Below are 19,817 nucleotides of genomic sequence, written 5' to 3'. Positions count from 1 at the left end.
AGCTGGCTGGTGAGGTGTGAACTGCTGCAGTCTTTCGGAAGCAGTCAGCAAAATGCTTCATAACCTTTAGAAATGTTCCTATCCTTTGACTAAATCATTCAACTTTTGGAATTTATACTACAACAAAGAGCACAGATATTTGGTTTTTGTTGTTGTTTTTTAAAATATATCTTTATTGATTTCAGAGAGAGGAAAGGAGAGGGAGAGAGAGAGATAGAAACATCAATGATGAGAGAGTCATTGATCAGCTGCCTCCTGCACGCTCCCGACTGGGGATCAAGCCCACAACCCGGGCATGAGCCCTGACTGGGAATCGAACCCCGATCGCCTGGATCCTAGGTCGACCCTCAACCGCTGAGCCACGCCCGGCCAGGCCACAGATATTTGTAAACATTTTCTTACGATGGTTTTCTTTAGTGTTCTGAAAGTAGCCACCACAAAGTGGTAGAAGCAGTCCAAATATTCAACCACTGAGAAGTAAATAAAGTATTCTATCAACTTTCTATGTAGGCATTCTATGTCTTAAAAATGACAAAAAAGAATATTGAGTTATCTGGATCATATCACTACATACAAAAAAAAGCCATTCAAAGAACAGTGTCAACTCTATGTTGCCATCTTTGCCAAAAACAAAGGTGGCCCCATTGGCTGGAGCTCCTGTACACCAAACGGTTGTGGGTTCGATTCCTGGTCAGTGCACATACCTAGGTTGCAGGTTTAATCCCCCATCAGGGTGCATATAGTAGGCAATGGAACAATGTTTTTCTCTTACATTCACGTTTCTCTCTCTCCCCCTCTCTCTCTCTGTCTCCCTGCCGCTCTCTAAAATCAAGAAACATGTCTTTGGGTGAAGACACACACACACACACACACACACACGCACGCACGCACACACACACACGCACACACACACGCACAAAGAAGCAAATGCAGAGAAAGACAGAGATCCAGACTGACAGGCACTGGGATATACACCAATGTCAGCCATGGTTATATGTGTAGCAGCATTACAGGAGACTTTTCTTCTCTTTTTTGTGCTTTTCCCTATTTTTCCAAGTTTTCTACAGTGTGATCATTTATTATTTTTATAACTAGAACAATAAAAGTGTTTTTAATTTCCTTTTGCTAATAGAAGAAATATTATTTTTATAATACATGCTACATCTGCCTAGTGAATATTCTCTGCTGTGCTAAGTTCAATCATTTAAGTTGACCTTACACATGGTTGAAGTTGACAGTGTGTAATAAGGTGTGTACCCAGGTCATTACATAGCCTCCATAGATAATGCTCTATTATCTTGGGACAAACTTAGTTGCCTTAACCTAGGTTTCTCATTCTTCTAACCTTTCTTTTCTTCCACCCACTCCCCTCCCACCCACCAATCCATGTCAGAGGAACAAAATACATTTACATGATACCCTCATTTTAGAGAGAAAAAACACAACTTTCTAAGCTGAGTGGCTCACACAATTTTAAGGACATACTGCATAGATCTATAAGAGATAAAATGTTTACATATTTCCTCAAGGATCATATTATATTCTCACATGATTCCAATTTTATATAGCAAAAATTCACAGATGGAGCTCTTAAATCCTAATCCAATGACTCAGAGCTAAAGAATATTTTTAAAAAAACAACAAAACCTTACTAATGGTAACTGGAATAATTCACATAGCCCTGCTAAAAGGATCCAGAGCCTTGCATTTCACACTTGCTTGATGTGAGGAAAGAACAGGATGCAAGAGAGAAGGCAGGGTCTGGAGGATGTGAGGCTGCTAGTTAGTACCTGGGAGGGATCTAAAGCCTGAGCACTCTCTGAATACCTGCTGGGCACATGAAACCACACAGAGAAAGAGAAGACAGAACTCTATGTGTTCAGAAGGGGATGGAACTAACTCCAAATAGCAACTAAATAGTGACAATGGGTCCTTGGATACACTTGACCTCAACTTGGAGCCCCCATAATAGTAAATCAACTGCACTGGAAGGGAAAATGACTCACCTGTTTTTGGAAGAGGGTAACTAATATTAAATAAATCTTCCAGGAAAGAGAAGATGGGACCTGTGATGTTCAAAGCAAAGTCTGCATATCCATTTGCGATGGCATCTTTCCGGGCCCAAATGCGTATCTAAATCAAAACAATTGTGAAGTGATTAGGAAAAGAAGTAGTAATATTGGAAAGTGGCAGCCTACTTGTTCCAGTTCCCCGATACTCCACAGCCAAAGCCACACTTTTCAAAAGAAACCGCATAACAAAATGTCTAAATGTATATGCCTGCTGAGAAAAGCCCAGAAGGCTCCTCACTAAGTTGTGAACAGTGACTTCCCCAGAAAGTGTGTTATTTCAATCTTTTGCAATAACATGTATAACTACTATAACCCCAAAACAATCTGTGCCTACCCTCATGGAAAATGTAGATTGTACGTTAGAGTAAATGGGCACCTTGGGCCCTTATTTCCCTGTTCTGGACATATTTTGATTGTTCCAAAACAGAATTGTGCAGTTAGTGGGGGTTATACAGTATGGTACATATTAAACAAACTTGAATCATGCCAATTTAAAATGGTTTGTCAATGAAGTCCCATTAATAGTCCCATCTTATTTTCAAAACATGCAATACGGTTAATTTCCCTAATTTTAAAAAGTTCATCAAAAGTCTTCTGATTTGCCCGGCCAGCGTGGCTCAGCGGCTGAGTGTTGACCTATGATCCAGGAGATCACAGTTTGATTCCTGGTCAGGGCACCTGCCGGGGTTGCAGGATCATTCCCCACTAGGAGGTGTGAAGGAGGCAGCCGATCAATACTCTCTCATCATTGATGTTTCTATCTCTCTCTCCTTCTCCCTTCCTCTCTCTGAAATCAAAAAGACATATATGTTTTTTTAAAAGTCATGATTTTATAGTTGTTGAAGCAAGTAAACTATATTCTCCGTTTATGACACTTGCACTTTAGTTGGTAAAAAGAAATCCCTGCTCTGTATTGTTAGTTTAATGTAACCATGTTGTTGTTTGGGCACTTGGAAGCTTCTTGCATGACTCTGGTGACTACTGTAATTTGCTGTTGTTTTAACATTCATCATTATTTTAATATGAAATTATTTTATACCCCAGAACAATGCCATCTAAGCACTTTTTAATGGAGTTGCTAGTGTTAATGCTAAAGAACATGTATGAAACTCAATAACCCTGGAACGAAAGTTAGAGGGAGATGAGGGAATTAAAATAATTGTCGTGATGTGAGTACAGTTAATTTGAGAAAGAGCTCTCTGCAAAACATTAGAGAAAATTCTAAGGAAATGAAAAACAGCACAATATTTGCAGATTATTGTACTCCAAGAACACATTCATTTCCCTTTGCTTTCATTTGTGCTAGAAAAATTTGTCTTGAATTATGTAAATTTTGAATTATATGAGATCTTCAGGAATGCTCCCCTTTCACAAAATGCAACCACCTGTTTTGGAAGCCTCTTGCATTGATCCCCTCATTCCTTCCAACATTGCCCTTGCTGCAGAGGTCTCATTACCCTGGGAAAGAGGGGCCCAAGGCTCAACCCTGCTCCTGCAATAAACTTACCCTCCCCCACTCAAGTTCTAATTTCTGAGGCAACAGGAAGACTGGTAAACCAAAGCCACACTACTGAGTGGAAAGAACAGTGTCCTCTCCCCACATTCAAGATAATGAATGCATTTTAATTCACTTAAATTTTGGGACATAACAATTAAAGCCTGTATGTTAATTTTGAGTTTATAAAGCTCCTCCCACAACCACCATTCTATAAGCCAAAAGGTGGGCAAATAATGGATATTTTAAGCTGGGTGGGAGGAGTGCGTGGCCCCTGGTAAGGCAGCAAGGAGTACTTGGAGATGCAGCCATAAAGTTCCTTCAAAATCATAGCCAGTGCACCAGTGTGTTCTTGTGGCCCTCCTGACACACAGCTGACGTCAGCCTCTAAGAGAGAGGAATATCTTTACACATGCCCATGTGTGCTAAGGTCTACTCAGAATATGTTATCTCCAACCCTAGTTCTGTTTTCTATGTTTATCCTCGCGCCACACATTAATCACATTTTCAATTTCACTAAATTTTCCCCTACTCGATGAGCAACTTTTATATAGTCTGGGCCTAATTCCAAGAGTACATTCTAGCTCTCCTGTGGAGTATATGGTGGACTCCTTCATTTGTAGCGCTGAGCCTTAGCCAAATGCAACATTCCACTGATAAACTCAATCCCAAATTTCAATTTTCTGGCTGACAACATTGCTTTCTTAGGCATTTCCATTTTTTCTTTGCTTCTACAGCAGTTGGCTTTCTTTTCAGGGTGATCTTTCACTAAGAAACAGATTTGATACTTTTATGAGAATTGTTCCCTGTGCAGTAGCATTGAGAGCAACAAGCCACTTGAGATGCGGGTGCTGACAGAGCACCTTGTGTCACTCGTGAGCTCTGGGACCCACTCCTTCACGCCAGACACAGAGCATGTGCTTTCAAACTGTGCCCGAGAATGTTGATCAATATAGATGTCATGAACATTTGATGTGGCCAGTGTTATGTCTGTAAATATCAAGGATTTGCCAGGTGGAAAATCAGGCTGGGGACAACAGCTGAGGAAGATAACGAGGTGTTGTCTGCGTCCAGCACAGTATTTCTATTTCATCGTTAGGTTAGGAGTGCAGGAGGAGCAACTTTGAGTAATTCTCCCCCTGATGACAGGCTTGGCTCATCCACAGCTTCCTTGTCTCCACAAGTAGGAGATAAAGTGGGGGCCCAAGAGAGAGCCTCCGCCAGCTGGAGGGCCTCTTCTTCCTCGGCCCGAGAGGTCGATCCGACCAGAAAGAGCTGAGACTGCAGACAGCGGTGGCCTTACGCACCTCCACACTCTAGCTTAGGGAGTGAACCAGTATACAAAGTACTGGCACAATAACCTGGGTATTTTCCTTAAGGATTATGATGTTATGAGGATATAAATGGGTGAAAACTAGGTATTTCAGGGCAGAGCACTGACTTTATACAAACTCTGGGGAAGCGCTGCATGCCCAGAGCCTAGGAACCCAGCAGCCCTGCTTCTCAGCAGGGACCGTGCTCAACCTGCAGGCTCCATCTCAGCCGCAGCACTCCCCCCGGCTGTCTGTGCTCATGCCACACTGAGCATCGCCCAGCTGCAAGGCTGCATGAACACTGTGAGCAAGGTAAACGGGTAAACCTGAGCTTCAAAGAGCTAGTATGTCAGCTTTCCCTATTCTCTCTTGCCCTCGGAAAGGCAGCCTGGGAAGAGAGGGCTCAGAACCTACCTTGAGTGGGCTTAATGTTTAGCCTGCCATGGAAACCCCTCCACCGAGCTACAGCAGGAATTGTTATGTCTCATTCCTCAAAGCCACACTGAGAGCTTTAAAAGGGCTTGGAAAAAGTGGGAGCCAGACCAAGAGGTGACGATGGGATGTGTAGCCATACCCCCGGGTGCGGAAAGAGTGGATGAACACTCCACAGCCAGTACAAATGTACCCTTACCTGGACACTTCCTTACTCACCTCCTTGCCCCTTTCCATTGTGGTGACATGGTCATAGTCACAGACAGCAAACGCAGTTAAATAAGTTGGCATGTGGGGTGTGATGGAAAAGGTGGTAACCATCCATTTGCTTCCATTCACATCTTCTTTTTCATACTGACCTGGAGAAATTTTAGTCCCAAATCACCATAAACCTAAGTAATAATATCTACCTTTAAATTAATTTGTCAAGTTGACTGTCACCTGGCTACTTTGTCCCAACTACTCCCCAAGGTCTAGCAGTTTGGATTTCTTTACCCTTAAGCTATCAAAACCACATCAGGAAGATCTAAGGACAACGTCTTGGTCCTGAATTAGTATGCTGAGTGATGTGGTCTCGACTGAGGGCCACATCCATGAGCACTGTAAGTTAGGCCCACGATCTGCCACCTCTCTTTTCCATCCACATCTAGTTTTCTACTCCAGCCCATTGCTCACAGATTTAATCTAGAGCATCCCAGGCCCATGGTAGGTCAACAAGGTACAATTCTGCCAATCTCAGGTTTCAGCTAGGTCTTCATTGAAAAGAGGCTGGAGCCTTTAAACCTGAAATCACAAATTCAACTGCCTGCGAGGGCCAGGTCCTTGATGTAAAACAGGCCAGTGTACACTGAGAGGGATTGGTGGGGATCCTGGCAAGCTAGGGAGCACAGGCTAGGGAGTCTGCAGGAGGCGGCCTCTTTTCAGTTGTAAATCGTGCTGTCCTATAAGAACCGCAGGCTCAGTGTTGTTAGATCTTTTAAGTTTTCAAGGGAGTAAGAATTTTTATTTTTATGAGAAATCTCTGAATTTTTAAAAGTAATTCAATCAAAAGAAAAGAGTCATGTGAGCTAAATAAAACACACTTTTGCACCAGATTCAGACCAAGTTCACTAGCTTATTATCTCTTATGATTAATAGTTGAAGCTCAAACTAATGGACAGACAGTTTGCCAATGTGTAAGAACAGCATAATGTCCCAGCTTCTAATACAAAAAGAAAGAATTCAAGACATGGAAACAACCTAAGTGTCCTTCGATGGGCTATTGTATAAAAAAGATGCGAGATATATATATATGTGTGTGTGTGTATGTATATATATGTATACATACACACACACACACGATGAAATATTACTCAACCATAAAAATGATGAAATATGGCCATATATATGTATATATGTGTGTGTGTGTGTGTATATATATGAGATGACAGGAAACATTACTTACCTAGCTTTGGCATGTTGGAAAGAGCCACATAACTTGGATGATGAATAATTGTAATATTAAAAGTTGCCTTCAGAGCTGGTTCATCAAAACAAGGGAAAACATTCCTGGCAAATGTTGGTTCCATCTGAGACGCTAACAGGACCCTAAAATACATTTTTGGGAAAAATCTATTTATTTTTATCTCAAACCAGTGGAAGAAAAAAAATACTGAGTGATTATGGCTTATAATTATATACAGGAAGGAGCTAGAATGTTTTCCCCTCATCTTCCTTGCTGCCCTCCTCATAACACACAAACACTCCAATTCTCACAAGACCTAAAATACAAAAGAACTATTTAATTTTCAACCACAAAATAATATTTACTTCATTACATCATATGATTTTAAAACCTTTTACAAACAAAATAGGAACAAAAATAACCAATATGCAATGCCAGGCTTTTGAAAACCAAGTCTTTTTAAAATGGGATTACTATTTTGGGTATGGTCTATTGCTTTTATCTTCCTTCGAAATGCAAGTGAGCTGAAGAATGTCTACATTTTTATCTTTTGCTCATGTTTCCTCTTCTTCCTGGTTGAAAACATACAGAATGCTTTATTTTGCACATTCTTGGGGTGTAAACAAAGTGGGCAAATGCCTAACAAAACAACTTGTATTTTACTTTTTGAATTACCCTGTATACAGGTAGATTTATCAAATCCCTACTGCCCCTTCCCCCAAGCTCCATGGAAAAAAATAAAAAATTACGTTATCCCACTGTGCACTGGTGATTTATAGGGGAAAGTTTAGGGGCAAGAGTACCCTGAGCAAACAAGGAGATTGTCAGGTTCACCCTCTGTAAAAACTGAGTCTGACAAGAGATGGGTCCTAGCAAACAACTTCTTCCTCAGAATATACCTGCAGTCTCATTGTCCCATTTTCCAAGATTCTCTGACCTGGAAACCTGTTTTTAGATAACAATCATGGAGGCTAAATTCCATTTTCCACCTTAGGTCCTGAGACGTAATGTGAGGCACTTACTCTTGCTTCAGGCCCCGTTTTTTGGTAAGTGAGAGGTGAATTCAACAAAGGTATCTTGAGAGAGCGTGGCCCATGAGGTCATCTAGGGTTGGGAGAAATAGTCCCTTGAGAGCTCATGCATGAGCTCCAGGAGATCTATGGGTTCTCTGAAGTTATAGGACCTTTTGTACTGACAGTGATATACTAGCATTAAAGGGTGTAATGAAGAGTGAAAAAGCACATCCATTTATACAATACCTGATTATATATTTGGAAGGCCAACAAATGCCTATTGTTTGTGCAACAAAAATTATAGCAAGTAAAGCTTGATAACATCTTCTCCACTGCCATGACTTCACAAAGCATATAAATCTCAAGGAGGCTGCACAGTGAGGAGGAGGGAGAAAATCAGACTCTTGCAGGAAATGGAAAACTTTTATGCTTATCAAAACTGGGTACAGGTTCAAAAAGGCTAAGAGACAGCAGCTTGGAGTCACCACTTTAACAAATCAAACATCAAGCAAGTGCCTTTCAGTTTCATGATTCAGGTCTCAGGAGAAGTGAAATTAAAGAAACTCTCTTGGATTTTACTCAACTATTTCCCTCCCTGGTTTTATACAAACAAACAAAAAAGGGAAAAATCCCTACAATACACAGTCTTTCTGGCTCTCAATCTTGACTGCAAAGGTCAGAGCCAACCAGCAACACATACAATCCAGTTATGCCACATCTGGGGACCAAAGACTGGTATTTTTATTTCCCTTCTCTCTGCTTTGGACTCAACCTTCCCTGTAAGGATATTCTGATCTCAGAAAATAGAACCATGCACCACCCTCTCCTCCCTTCAGACCTCACTGAAACATGCTATTATGGTGCCCATGAAGTCTGGGTTTAGAGGGCTCAGCTGGTGAGGGAGTTAATTTGGGAGAATTTGTCTCCTAACAGCTCAGTATTGCAAAGCCACTTTCTTTCCTGCCCTCTTGTACAGTCAGAGAATCATGGACTCACCACTTTCATGTGCTGGAAGAGGTCTTAGTGGTCAAGAACACTTGATGTCCTTGGGGATAAATCTATTACCATATTAAAAATATCCACTCAATAAGGTATTTCATTCCAAATTATTCTATGAACTCTGTATGCCTATAGCTCTAGTTAACAAGTGCTAAATAACATAGGTGGTCAAAAATGAAATAAGACTCTTTGAAGAGTTGTCCCCCTTTTTTCTTTTTCTTTCTTTTTTTTTACGTAACACACTCAGAAATCAAAATATTTAGTAGAGACAGATATTATACCACTGGACTGTGGTTCAAGGATTGGCCCATGAATCATGTTTGTTGTTTATTACTTGTGTAATAGGATCTTAAAACTGAAGTTTCCACCAGGCACCAATACATAATAGATGTAAAATTCCAAAGAAAGATGCCAAACCATGTTATGAAGATTTTCAAAGTAAGTGGTCTCAAGAAACTGTGGGCTCCTCTAGGACTTCTCAGCTATATCAAGGAGAGAAAAGAAGTGTTAGGAAATGGAGACTAAAAAATATCAGAGAAGAGATTTCTTGGAAGTGTGTGTTTGGGGGGGAGGTGGGCATTATTTTGCCAGGCCCTCCTGCTCTCAGGGAGTTGGGAGGAGGTGCAACCCTCTAACCCTGAGCTAAGGAAGGAAGGTCCCTCGGAGAGCAGTAGATGTGTTTCCTGAGGCTGAGGTTTAGAGGCTGGTGCCCAACTGACTCTTGAGAAAATTGAAATTGACACTGTCTGGAGTCTAACTCCTACCAGGTGGCAATCAGAAAGGCAAGAGAACTGACTGCTTTGGAGTCAGAACCAGAAGAGTGTTGCTGCCTTGGGACCCACGTCAGTCCCAGGCAAGGGATATATGAGTGTTCCCTGGAAGAACCATGGGCCCTGAGACACAGAATGAGCCAGTATGGGGACTATCTTGGGTTCTGACCAGTAGAGCCACCTGGAGGAGTTTGGAGATGAACTTCTCAATGTCTAGGGGCTGAGGAAGGAGCCACAAGTGACCACCAGAACAGAAAAATAAGAAAAACATCCTGCAGAGTCAAGGGAATTGTAGGAGAAAGAAAAACAGTGAGAAAACTCTGAAGAGTCCAGGAAAATGACATCTCAGGGGAAAAAGGCATGTGCTAGACTCAAGTGAGATGAAATGACAAGAGCACTGGTTCAAGTAAAAACTGCCCTGTGTGTCACCCCTCCCTGCCTCACCCAGTCCCACTGGACCTAGTGGGGTTGAGATAGCAGCTCTCAAGATGGAAGGGGAAGACTAGAAATATGAGGGGAGAAATGGAAGGACCACTACCTCCAACTTCACTGCAGGTTTCCATCCTGAGAAGCCAACCCAAACTTGGAGAAATGAGGGTAGAGGGGGAAGGAGGGAGATTTAATAGTAAATTAAGTTCAAAGTTTTAAGTATCACACAGGACTGGATTTTCTAATTTCTGCATCTGGACAGTGTTTGGGACTTAGTGACAGATCATCTGCCACCTAAGAATGACCAGGAAATTTTAGGCTATTAGAATATTCATGCACAAGCAAGAAAGATGACCCCAGAGACTAAGTTGTGAAAAGACAGTGGAAGAAGCACAGCGGCATTTTTACTGAACCATGAGGTATGCTTTTTCAGTATGCTGGTTACACTGGTTTTCAAAAGATACAGGATCTAAATCTTTGATGAGCAAAACCATGACCCAGAGAAAGCTGCTCATCCACATGAAATGTGTGGGTTTAACATAGGATAATGAAATGACCTCTTTTCTCTGTGGCACCAATGACACTATGTGCCTGGCACTTGAGTTCATTAACCTTGTTTTGAGACTTCTCAATTCTTTCCTAACATTACTCAGATTTCTCTCTTGTGTGTCATACCCTGAAGGCTGTGCCAGATTTCCCAGATAAAACAATGGCTGGAAGGAAGTTCCAATTCTCGGTACTCTTTCTACACCTACACAAATTGATTGATTTTTATCATGCTGTTCTCACTTTAATTTGTCCCAAACAAAAATCCCAGTTTTCTCCAGCCATTTCACACCAGTAAGCTGCTCCTGCTCCTTTGCTCCTGATGGGGAAAACTTTGAGGTGTGGTTCACACTCTCTCCAGAACACTTCTCCATGGGACTTTGATCTCACATCCTGACTTGGCCTCCTCATCCCAGTCATACTGCCCCATTTGCCCGTTGGTTTTTCCTGGGAACACTTCCTAAGAAATTACTGTCACAAGGAAATTTGTCTCAGGGTCACACCCTGTCAGAAGGAGAGTGAAAAGTAAAGACACTTGTTTTGTCCATTTGTCTTTCTCTCTCTCTTCCCAGCCTTCCTTCCCACTCTCCCTTACTATATAGCAACTGCTCTTATAAAAAACTGAGGGGAACAAAGGCTGATTCAATATTCAAAAGTCAATTAATACACCTGGAGCAGGGAGTAGGTGGGGGGTGGAAGGGGTTAATGGGGGAAAAAGGGGACATCTGTAATATTTTCAACAATAAAGATAAATTTTTAAGAAACTCAAATAATAGACAAAAGGAGAAAAACCACATGATCATATATCAACTGATACAGAAAAAATGTTGGACAAAACCAATACCCATTCATCATGGTAAAAAAAAAAAAAAACCCTCTCAAATAATATAGAGAGACGCTTCCTCAACTTGATAAAGAATATATACAAGAAAACTTACACTTAACATCATACTTGTCAGTGAGAGGCTAAAATCTTTCCCTCTAAGATTAGGAAAAAGGTAAGAATGTCCAATCTTATACTGTTACACACAGTGCTGGAAGTTTTAGCCAGCACAGTAAGGCAATAAAATAAAATAAATGGCACAGAAATTGGAATAGAAGAAAAAAACCTCTCCATTTGCAGATGACATGATGATCTACATAGAAAATCCCAAGGAATACACACACACACACACACACACACACACACACACACACAAAACCCTACTCAATTTAGTAAGTGAGATCAGCCAGTCATAGGATACAAGATACACATATAAAACTCAGTATTTCTATTAGTGGCAACAAACACATGAAATCTAAAACTAAACATACAATACCATTTACAATTGCTCAAATAAAATGAAATACATGAAAATCTAACAAAACAGATACAGGGTAGTATGCTGAAAACGATAAAATGCTGATGAAATAAATCAAAGATCTAAATAAATGGACAGACATTCTGTGTTCATGGATTGAAAAATTCAACATAATAAAGAAAGGCAGAAAAAGAGTGGACAAAATAGGAACAAAGAACATGGGCAACAAATAGAAAACAAGAGTGAATATGGTAGATATTGATTCAACTATATCAATACCAATATCACAAATGAAAGCAGGGACATCACCACAGATCCTACAGACATTAAAAGGATAATAAGAAATACTATGTAATACTCTGTGCCCACAAATCTGATAACCTAGATGAAAGAGACCAAATCCTTGAAAGACATAAGCTGCCAAAACTTCCACAAGAAAAAATAGACAATCTGAATAGACTTATATTTATTAAAGAAATCAAGTGACTAATTAATAATTAAAATCTTCCAAAACAAAAAGCACCAGGCCCAGATGGGTTTACTGGTGAATTCTACCAAACATTTAAGGAAGAAGTAATACCAATTCTCTACAATTTCAGAGGATAGAAGCAGAAGGAATGCTCTTTTACTTATTCTATGAAGCCAGTATTACCTTAATACCAAAATCAGACAAAGACATTATAAGAAAATAAAACTATAGATGAATATCTCTCATGAACAGAGATGTAAAAACCTCAACAAAATATTAAATATTAACAAATTTAATTTGACAATGTATAAAAAGAATTATACACCACAGTCAAGTGGGATTTATCCCAAGTATGTAAGACTGGTTCATTATGCTAAGTGAGCTAAGCCAGTCAGAGAAAGACAAATACCATATAATCTCACTTATATGTGGAATCTAATGAACAAAATAAACTGATGAACAAAATAGAAAGAGGCATGGATACATGGAACAGACAGACAGCTGTCACAGTGGAGGGGGTAGAGAGGACTGGATGAAAGAAGGTGAAGGGATTAGCCAAAGTATATATATGCATAATCCATAGACACAGACTACAGTGTGGTCATGGCCAGAGGGAAGAGGGCTTGGGAACTGGGTAGAGGTGGGGAAAGGAAGGGAAAATGGGGACATCTGTAATAGTGTCAACAACAAAAATAAAGTTAAAAAAAAGAAAATCAATTAATGTAATCCATCACATGAGACTAAATAAGAAAAACCTTATGATCATATCAATAGATAGAGTAAAAGCTTTTGCCAAAATCCAACAACCATTCATAATAAAAACTCTCAGTAAAATAGGAAGAGACAAAAGAAAAGATAAATAAATTAACGGAACAGAATAAAGAGCCCAGAAATGGACCCATATAAATATAGTCAATAGATCTTTGACAAAGGAGCAAAGGCAATACAATGGAGTGGATATAGTCTCTTCAACAAATGTTGCTGGAACTACTGGACACCCACATACAAAAAATAAAAATAAGAAATGAATCTAGACACAAACCTTACCCCCTTAACAAAAATTAATTCATAATGGGACATAGACATAAATGTAAGATGCAAAACTATAAAACTCCTACAAGATAACAGAAAAAGAAAACCTAAATAACCTTGGGTGTGGTGATGTCTTTTTGGATACTACACTAAAGATAAGATCCATGAAATAAATACATGAGAAGCTGGACTTCATTAAAATTAAAACTTCTGCTCTGCAAAAGACAACATAAGAGAATGAGAAGACAGTCACAGACTGGGAGAAAATCTTTGCAAAACACACATCTTATAAAGGACTGCTGTTCAAAATATACAAAGAATTCTTAAAATGCAACAATAGGGAAACAAACAACTCAATTCAAAAAATGGGTCAAAGATCTGAACAGACACCTCATCAAAGAAACTATACAGATGGCAAACAAGCACATAAAAAGATGTTCCACATTCTATGTCATCAAGGAAATGGAAATGAAAACAACAATGAGATACCACTACACAATTATTAGAATGGCCGAAATCTGGAACACTTAAACGAAATGCTGGTGAGGATGTGGAGCACCAGGAACTCTCTCATTCACTGCTGGTGGGAATGTAAAGGGGTACAGCCACTTTGGAAGACAGTTCAGCGGTTACAGTTACAAAACTAAGCATACTTTTACTGTACAAGCCAGTAATTATGCTCCTTGGTATTTATCTAAAGGAATTGAAAATGTATGTCCATACAAAAACTTGCATACAGAGTTGATAGCAGCTTTCTCATAATTGCCAAAAATTGGAAGCAACCAAAATGTCCTTTAGTAGGTGAATGAATAAGCAAACTGTGGAATATCATTCAGTGCTAAAAAGAAATGAGCTATCAAGCCATGAAAAGAGAAATCTTAATTGTATATCACCAAAAGAAAGAAGTCAATCTGAAAAGGCTATATACATATATATATTTACACACACAATATATGATGATAAAAGGCTATATAATATATAGCCATTATATAGATATAATGAATTTCAACTATACGACATTCTGGAGAAGGCACAACTATGGAGACAATAAAAAGATCAGTGGTTGGGGGGTGATAAATAGGCAGATAACAGGATTTTTAGGGAAGTGAATATATTCGGTATAATTTTATAATGATGGATATATGTCATTATACATTAGTTCAAACTTACAGAATGTACAACACCAACAAGGAACCCTAAGGTAAACTATGGACTTTGGGTGGTTATGATGTGTCGATATACGTTCATCTTTGGTAAAAGAAAAAAAAGACCATTCTGGTGAGTGATATTGATAGTGGGGGAAGCCACGCATGAGTGGGGGCAGGAGCTATATGGAGCTATATGAGAAATCTCTGTATTTCCCTCTCAATTTTGTTGTAAACCTAAAACTGCTCTAAAAAAAAAATAGTCATAAGAAAAGAATTCTTAGACATGACACTAAACGCATGATCTATAAAAAATTGATAAACTGGACTTCATTAAAATTTAAAACTTTGGTCTCTGAAACACATTATTAACAGAATGAAAAGATGAGATGCAGGCTGGGAGGACCTGTTTGTGAACCATATATCTCTCAATAGACTCAGATATAAAATATATTAGAAACTCATGGAACTCAACAGTAGAAAAAGCAAACAGTTCAATGAGAAAATGGGCAAAAGAGATAAAAAGCCATTTCATTGAAGGTGATATATAGATGGCAAATAAGCATGAAAAGATGTTCCACATCATTGGCCATTAGATAAATGTAAATTAAAATTACAATGAGCTATCACTATACACCTATCAGGACAGCTAAAATAAAAAAACAAAAAAACAGTGACAATACCTAATGGTGGCCAAGATGCAAAGAAACTGTCATTCATACATTGCTGGTGGGACTGTAAAATAGTCCAGACACTCTGGGAAACAGTTCGGCAGTTTCTTAAAAACTGAACATGCAACTACCATATGACCCAGCAATTGCACTCCTGGTCCTTTATTCCAGAAAAATAAATACAATCACACAAAAATTTATGCACAATTGCTCATAGATGCTTTATTTATACCTGTAATAGCCAAAAACTGGAAACCAAAATGTCCCTCATTAAACAACTCCCCACTCCCCCAGCCCTTAGCAAGCACAATTCTACTTTCCGTCTCTATAAACTTGAGTACTCTGGGTACCTTATATAATGTCCTCAAGGTTACCCATGTTGTAGAGTATTTCAGAATTTCCTTCCTTTTAAAGGCTGAATACTACATTCCACTGTATGTACACACATTTTGTTTACCCATTTATTCATCAATGGGCACTTGGGTTGCTTCCACCTTGTGGTTATGGTGAATAATATTACTATCAACATGAGTGTACTGACCTGGAATTTTTGATGGTGTGCCCCAGGAACCTGCATGTTTAATTAGTTCCTCTGATGGTTCTGACGCACATTAAACGTTTGTGAAGCACTACTCTAATGCAGGATTTCCCAAAGTGTACATGGAAAAAGATTTCGGTAGCCCTCAGATATACTACAAAATAGATTTGACTCACACATGAGAAAGTCGGTTCTTTTCCAATTTTATGAATCATCTTGACTGAGTCAAGACAAAGCCTTGGTTCTAATTCTAATTTTCCTTTTTAACAAAGAGAGAGCAGCCCTCAGATTCAGATCCTTCAGATGCTTCAGTAGGCAATAATAATAGGTAAAACTTATTAGCATTGCTTTTATTGTATTAGCCTGTGCCATTACAGTCTATAAATTACTAATGGTTTTCCATTTATGACAGTGGTATAGAGTTGCTTTTCAATAGTCTTTTTAATATTTTTGTTTAAATCAAGTAACTTTTTTTTAGCAAATAATATGGCTGGAGATATGTAAATATGACACTACCTGAAATAGTGATATGCCAGTGAGTAAAGTTTGGGAAATACTGCTTTGAGGGACATTAACATTTTTATCTTGCTTTCAACTTTCTGCACATGGAAGGTGGGAACCAGGCACTGACACATAGAAGCACCTGTCCAAGGCATCCAGGAGGTTGTTCTTATATGGAAGAAATGTGATGGCACCTGCCAAGTGGAGATAGGCCAAGAACAGGTGGGAAGCATCCCCAGAAACCCCTGAAGGTAGAAAATCATAACCTAAACATTAGAAGTAGGAGTCAGTGATGCTCTTTGAAAATCATTTTCTGGAATGATTTTCTTTCTCTTTTCCTTTAGTGTTGAGTAAAATTATTTAAAAACATTAGCCTGACCAGGCTGTGGTAAAAGGTCACCAAAGTAGAGGTAAACATATTCTGACTGCTGCAGCTAAAATTATAGATACCCTAAGAACGATGTGAGATCACTAGGCAGTTTTTTCCCATATGGAAATCTTAAACTCATCTTTACCAGGAATGTGGCAGGTTCCATGTTTAGATAACAGGAGGATGCTCCTAACAATAATGCCCGAGGTCATGATAGCAGCTACCAATGCGCAGGCTGTGAGTCAGTCACTGTCTCCCCCTTTCTCATTTAATTCTCACAACACTCTCACTCTGTGTAAACTCAGAGAGGTAGAGACACTGGCTTAAGTCACATGGCTCAGGTTCAAACTCTGCCTGTTGGATTTCCAAAATCTGCCTCACCACAAGTCATCCCTTTGTCTTTGTGGCCTTGGTTCTTTGTGGCCTTGGCTTCAAGCCCAACTGCAGGTTTCTTTTCCTTGTGGCTTCAGAAGCAAAGACCCCGAAGAACAACTTTGAGGCAATGGCTCGTTTAAGATGCCACAGATCTGGAGCTCCACCTTGGTCCGTGAACATCTGTAAAACTTTATTAAGATTTCTGCCTGTTTGAATTTTAATGTTTTCAGAATATGGTTTCTAGTTACCACTGGAGTTGGCAGCACAATAGAAAAGGGGACTTTCCTTTCCCTTGTTTGCTAGAGCAGTTCATCTGGGCTGCAGCCCCCGCTGAGACTTCCCCTTAGGGAAGAAGAAAGAGATGGGTGAACAGATGATATACTTACTGACAGCAGGAAACACTGTCAGATACGTGTGCACAGAGTGGACATTTTTTCCCTCTGAAAAATCTTGCACCCTGAGCTAACACAGTTATTTCAAAAGGTTCCCCAGTGCTCATAGTCCAGACACACATTGTCCTAACCTGAAGCCTTTCAAAAACGATTTTTCAAGCATTGATGCCTTTTTTTTAAAAAAGAGAAACACCAGGCATACTGTCCTTAAAAAACAAAAGTTACAGATTACACATCTACTAAGGCAGCTTATTAAACTTATTTTAAAACCCCTGAAGTTTTGAAAATAGCGCAGGAGATGATTTAAGGGGGTAATTTAGTGGGTTTCTTTCCCATGGAGAACATCTGAGAACATTTTCTCTAATAATAAAGGGTAACGTACATGCAGTTGTGTAAACCGCAAATGCTCCACCAGTGCGCGAGTGAAGGAGGTCTCCAGTTTTGGGGGGGGGGGGAGACTTGTTTGGTATCTTCCACCTAAACCATTTACACCCCCCCCCCCCCCCATGCTCGCCGGAGGTCAAGTCCTGCGGCCGCAGGCCGTGGCAAGAGGCCGTTCTCGATCCGGAGACATTCCGTGTGAGAGGCGTTATCTCTAAGGAGTGTAAGGCGCACCTCCGGACGCGCCGCGAGCCTGCGGGCCCCGAGGGGCGGGCAGCCGCCGCTCTTCTCTATGTACTTTCCCCAGCAGAGGGACCCCGAAAGCGCAGGCCCGGGCGGTCTGCGGCGCTGCCCGCAGCGCGGGGCGGGGTAGGGGTGCTCACCCGCACACCCCGAGGCGGGCCCCAGGCAGGGGCGGGCGGGGGTGAATTACGGGGCACTGGAGGGTTTGGAGATCCTCAGCAGAAAGAAAAAAAAACGAGAACAAACAGCCCCGACGTGAGCCCGTCCGCCGCAGGAGCAGCGGTTGCCCAGCGCGGAGGAAAAGGGGCGGGGCGCCGAGCTCGGGGCGCCGGGAGGGAGCCGCGGGGAGGCCGAGGCTGTGGCAGCCTCTCGGCAGCTCCAACCGTACGCCCGGAAATCACCCCGGGGTCTCACTAAAACGCAAATTCTGAGCCCTTAGGTCAAGGGTGGGGCGGGCGAGTCCGCGTTTGGAACCGGCCCCCACGTGTGGCAGCTGCAGCCGGGGCGCGGACCAAACCCTGAGAACCAAGGGGTTTGCTCGCTGCGGCGCAGAGAGTGCGGGTCGGAGGAAAGGGGGGCCTTCTGAAGTGAACGATAAACCTCTGAGGGTGGCAGAGGCCTCAAAAGGGACGAGAGGAACAAATGGGATGGGCGGGGATGGGGGTGCGAGCCGGCCACGGTCTGGGGGGCTTTGTCCCGAGCAGGGTCCCCGGGAGGGAGGAGGCGCCCCCCCGCTGGGTCTGGAGGGAAAGGGCGCCGGGAACGGGCCAGGGGCGTTGGGGAAGGGCGGAGACGCGCGCCGGGACCCGGGAAGGCAGCTGGACGGCCGGACGCGGGGCCGAGGGGGCCCGGGCCGCCCCGCCCTTACCTGCGCTCGCCCCGGTCGGTGTAGACGTTGGTGAAGAGGCCCTCCCGGGTGCTCTGGGACGCGCGGCCCGAGAAGCTGAGCCGCAGCTCGTACAGGCTCCCGGGCCGCAGGGCCTCGCGGAGCTCCAGCACCATGTACTGCATGTCCGGCGCGAACCACACGTCGTCCACGGGCACGCGGCCCGGGGTGGCGTTCTCAGCGCGCGCGGACAGCGGACCCCGCACCTCCGCGCCGTCACAGTCCAGCGAGAAGCTGTGCAGCAGCAGCCGCGGGGTGGCCGCGGCGCAGCGCACGGTGATGGTGACGCGGCCGGTGAAGCGCGGCGCGGGAGGCGAGAGCTCGTCGGGCCGCAGCCGGGGCCACAGCTCCAGCTCGTAGTGCAGCGGCACGAGCCAGGGCGGCAGGCGCAGCTGGTCCCAGGGTCCCGGGGGCTGCCCCTTGTCCGGGGTGGCCGCAACCGTCGGCTCGCGGGTGGGGTCGGTCGTCCGAGCGGACGGAGACCCGCCCGGCCGGGACGGCCCGGCGTCGGGGACCCCGCAGTCGTGAAGCTCCGACGGCGCGGCGGGCGCGCAGTGGCCGTAGAGCGCGGCGAGCACGGCCAGCGCCAGCAGGAGCGCGGCCGCCAGCGCGGCCAGCAGCAGGGCTACCGCGCGGCTCACGTAGAAGCCGGAGCTGGAAGGGGGTCCCATCGCGGAGACCTCTGGCCGGGACGAGCTGAGGACCCGGAGGCGGCGGCCACGGCTTAGACCCGCGGGCCGGGTTCTCGGGAGTGGGGCCCTCTCCCTGGCCCCGTCCCTCCTCCCCCCGAGGAACTGGGAGACGGGAGAGCGCGATTGGGACCACAGCTTCCCCCTCCCACCTAATCAAATCCAGGTCCCTGCCTACCCACCCCCTCCCGCTGGAGCCCGGGGAAGAGGCGGACCCGGTGCGCCCAGGAGCGCGCCCCATCGGGTCCGCCGGGGAAGACCTTGCGGAAGAGGCTTCCGGAGTCGGCGCGAGTGGGGGACAGTAGGAATAA

The 19,817-nt window shown here is 42.9% G+C and overlaps 1 protein-coding gene across 2 annotated transcripts in view; it reads right to left on the bottom strand.

Moving 5' to 3' along the window:
- Positions 1-19,559, bottom strand: part of LVRN (laeverin) — a 51,104-nt gene extending 31,545 nt beyond the window's left edge. For both annotated transcript variants that reach the window (XR_015714260.1, XM_016224940.2), the window contains exons 1-4: positions 18,800-19,559; positions 6,757-6,899; positions 5,532-5,671; positions 2,007-2,133 (exon numbers count right to left, since the gene is read on the bottom strand). Coding sequence is in view for 1 of the 2 variants with exons in the window: in XM_016224940.2 (XP_016080426.2) it covers positions 2,007-2,133; positions 5,532-5,671; positions 6,757-6,899; positions 18,800-19,488 (1,099 nt within the window). In the remaining variant the exon portion in view is untranslated. The remainder of the gene's footprint in view (positions 1-2,006; positions 2,134-5,531; positions 5,672-6,756; positions 6,900-18,799) is intronic.
- Positions 19,560-19,817: the final 258 nt, after the last annotated feature.

This window comes from Miniopterus natalensis, chromosome 3 (assembly GCF_054644295.1).
Source record: "Miniopterus natalensis isolate mMinNat1 chromosome 3, mMinNat1.hap1, whole genome shotgun sequence".
Classification (NCBI taxonomy): domain Eukaryota; kingdom Metazoa; phylum Chordata; class Mammalia; order Chiroptera; family Miniopteridae; genus Miniopterus; species Miniopterus natalensis.
The sequence above is the reverse complement of the archived record's forward strand: the minus strand, read 5'-3'. Positions and strand labels throughout refer to the sequence as shown.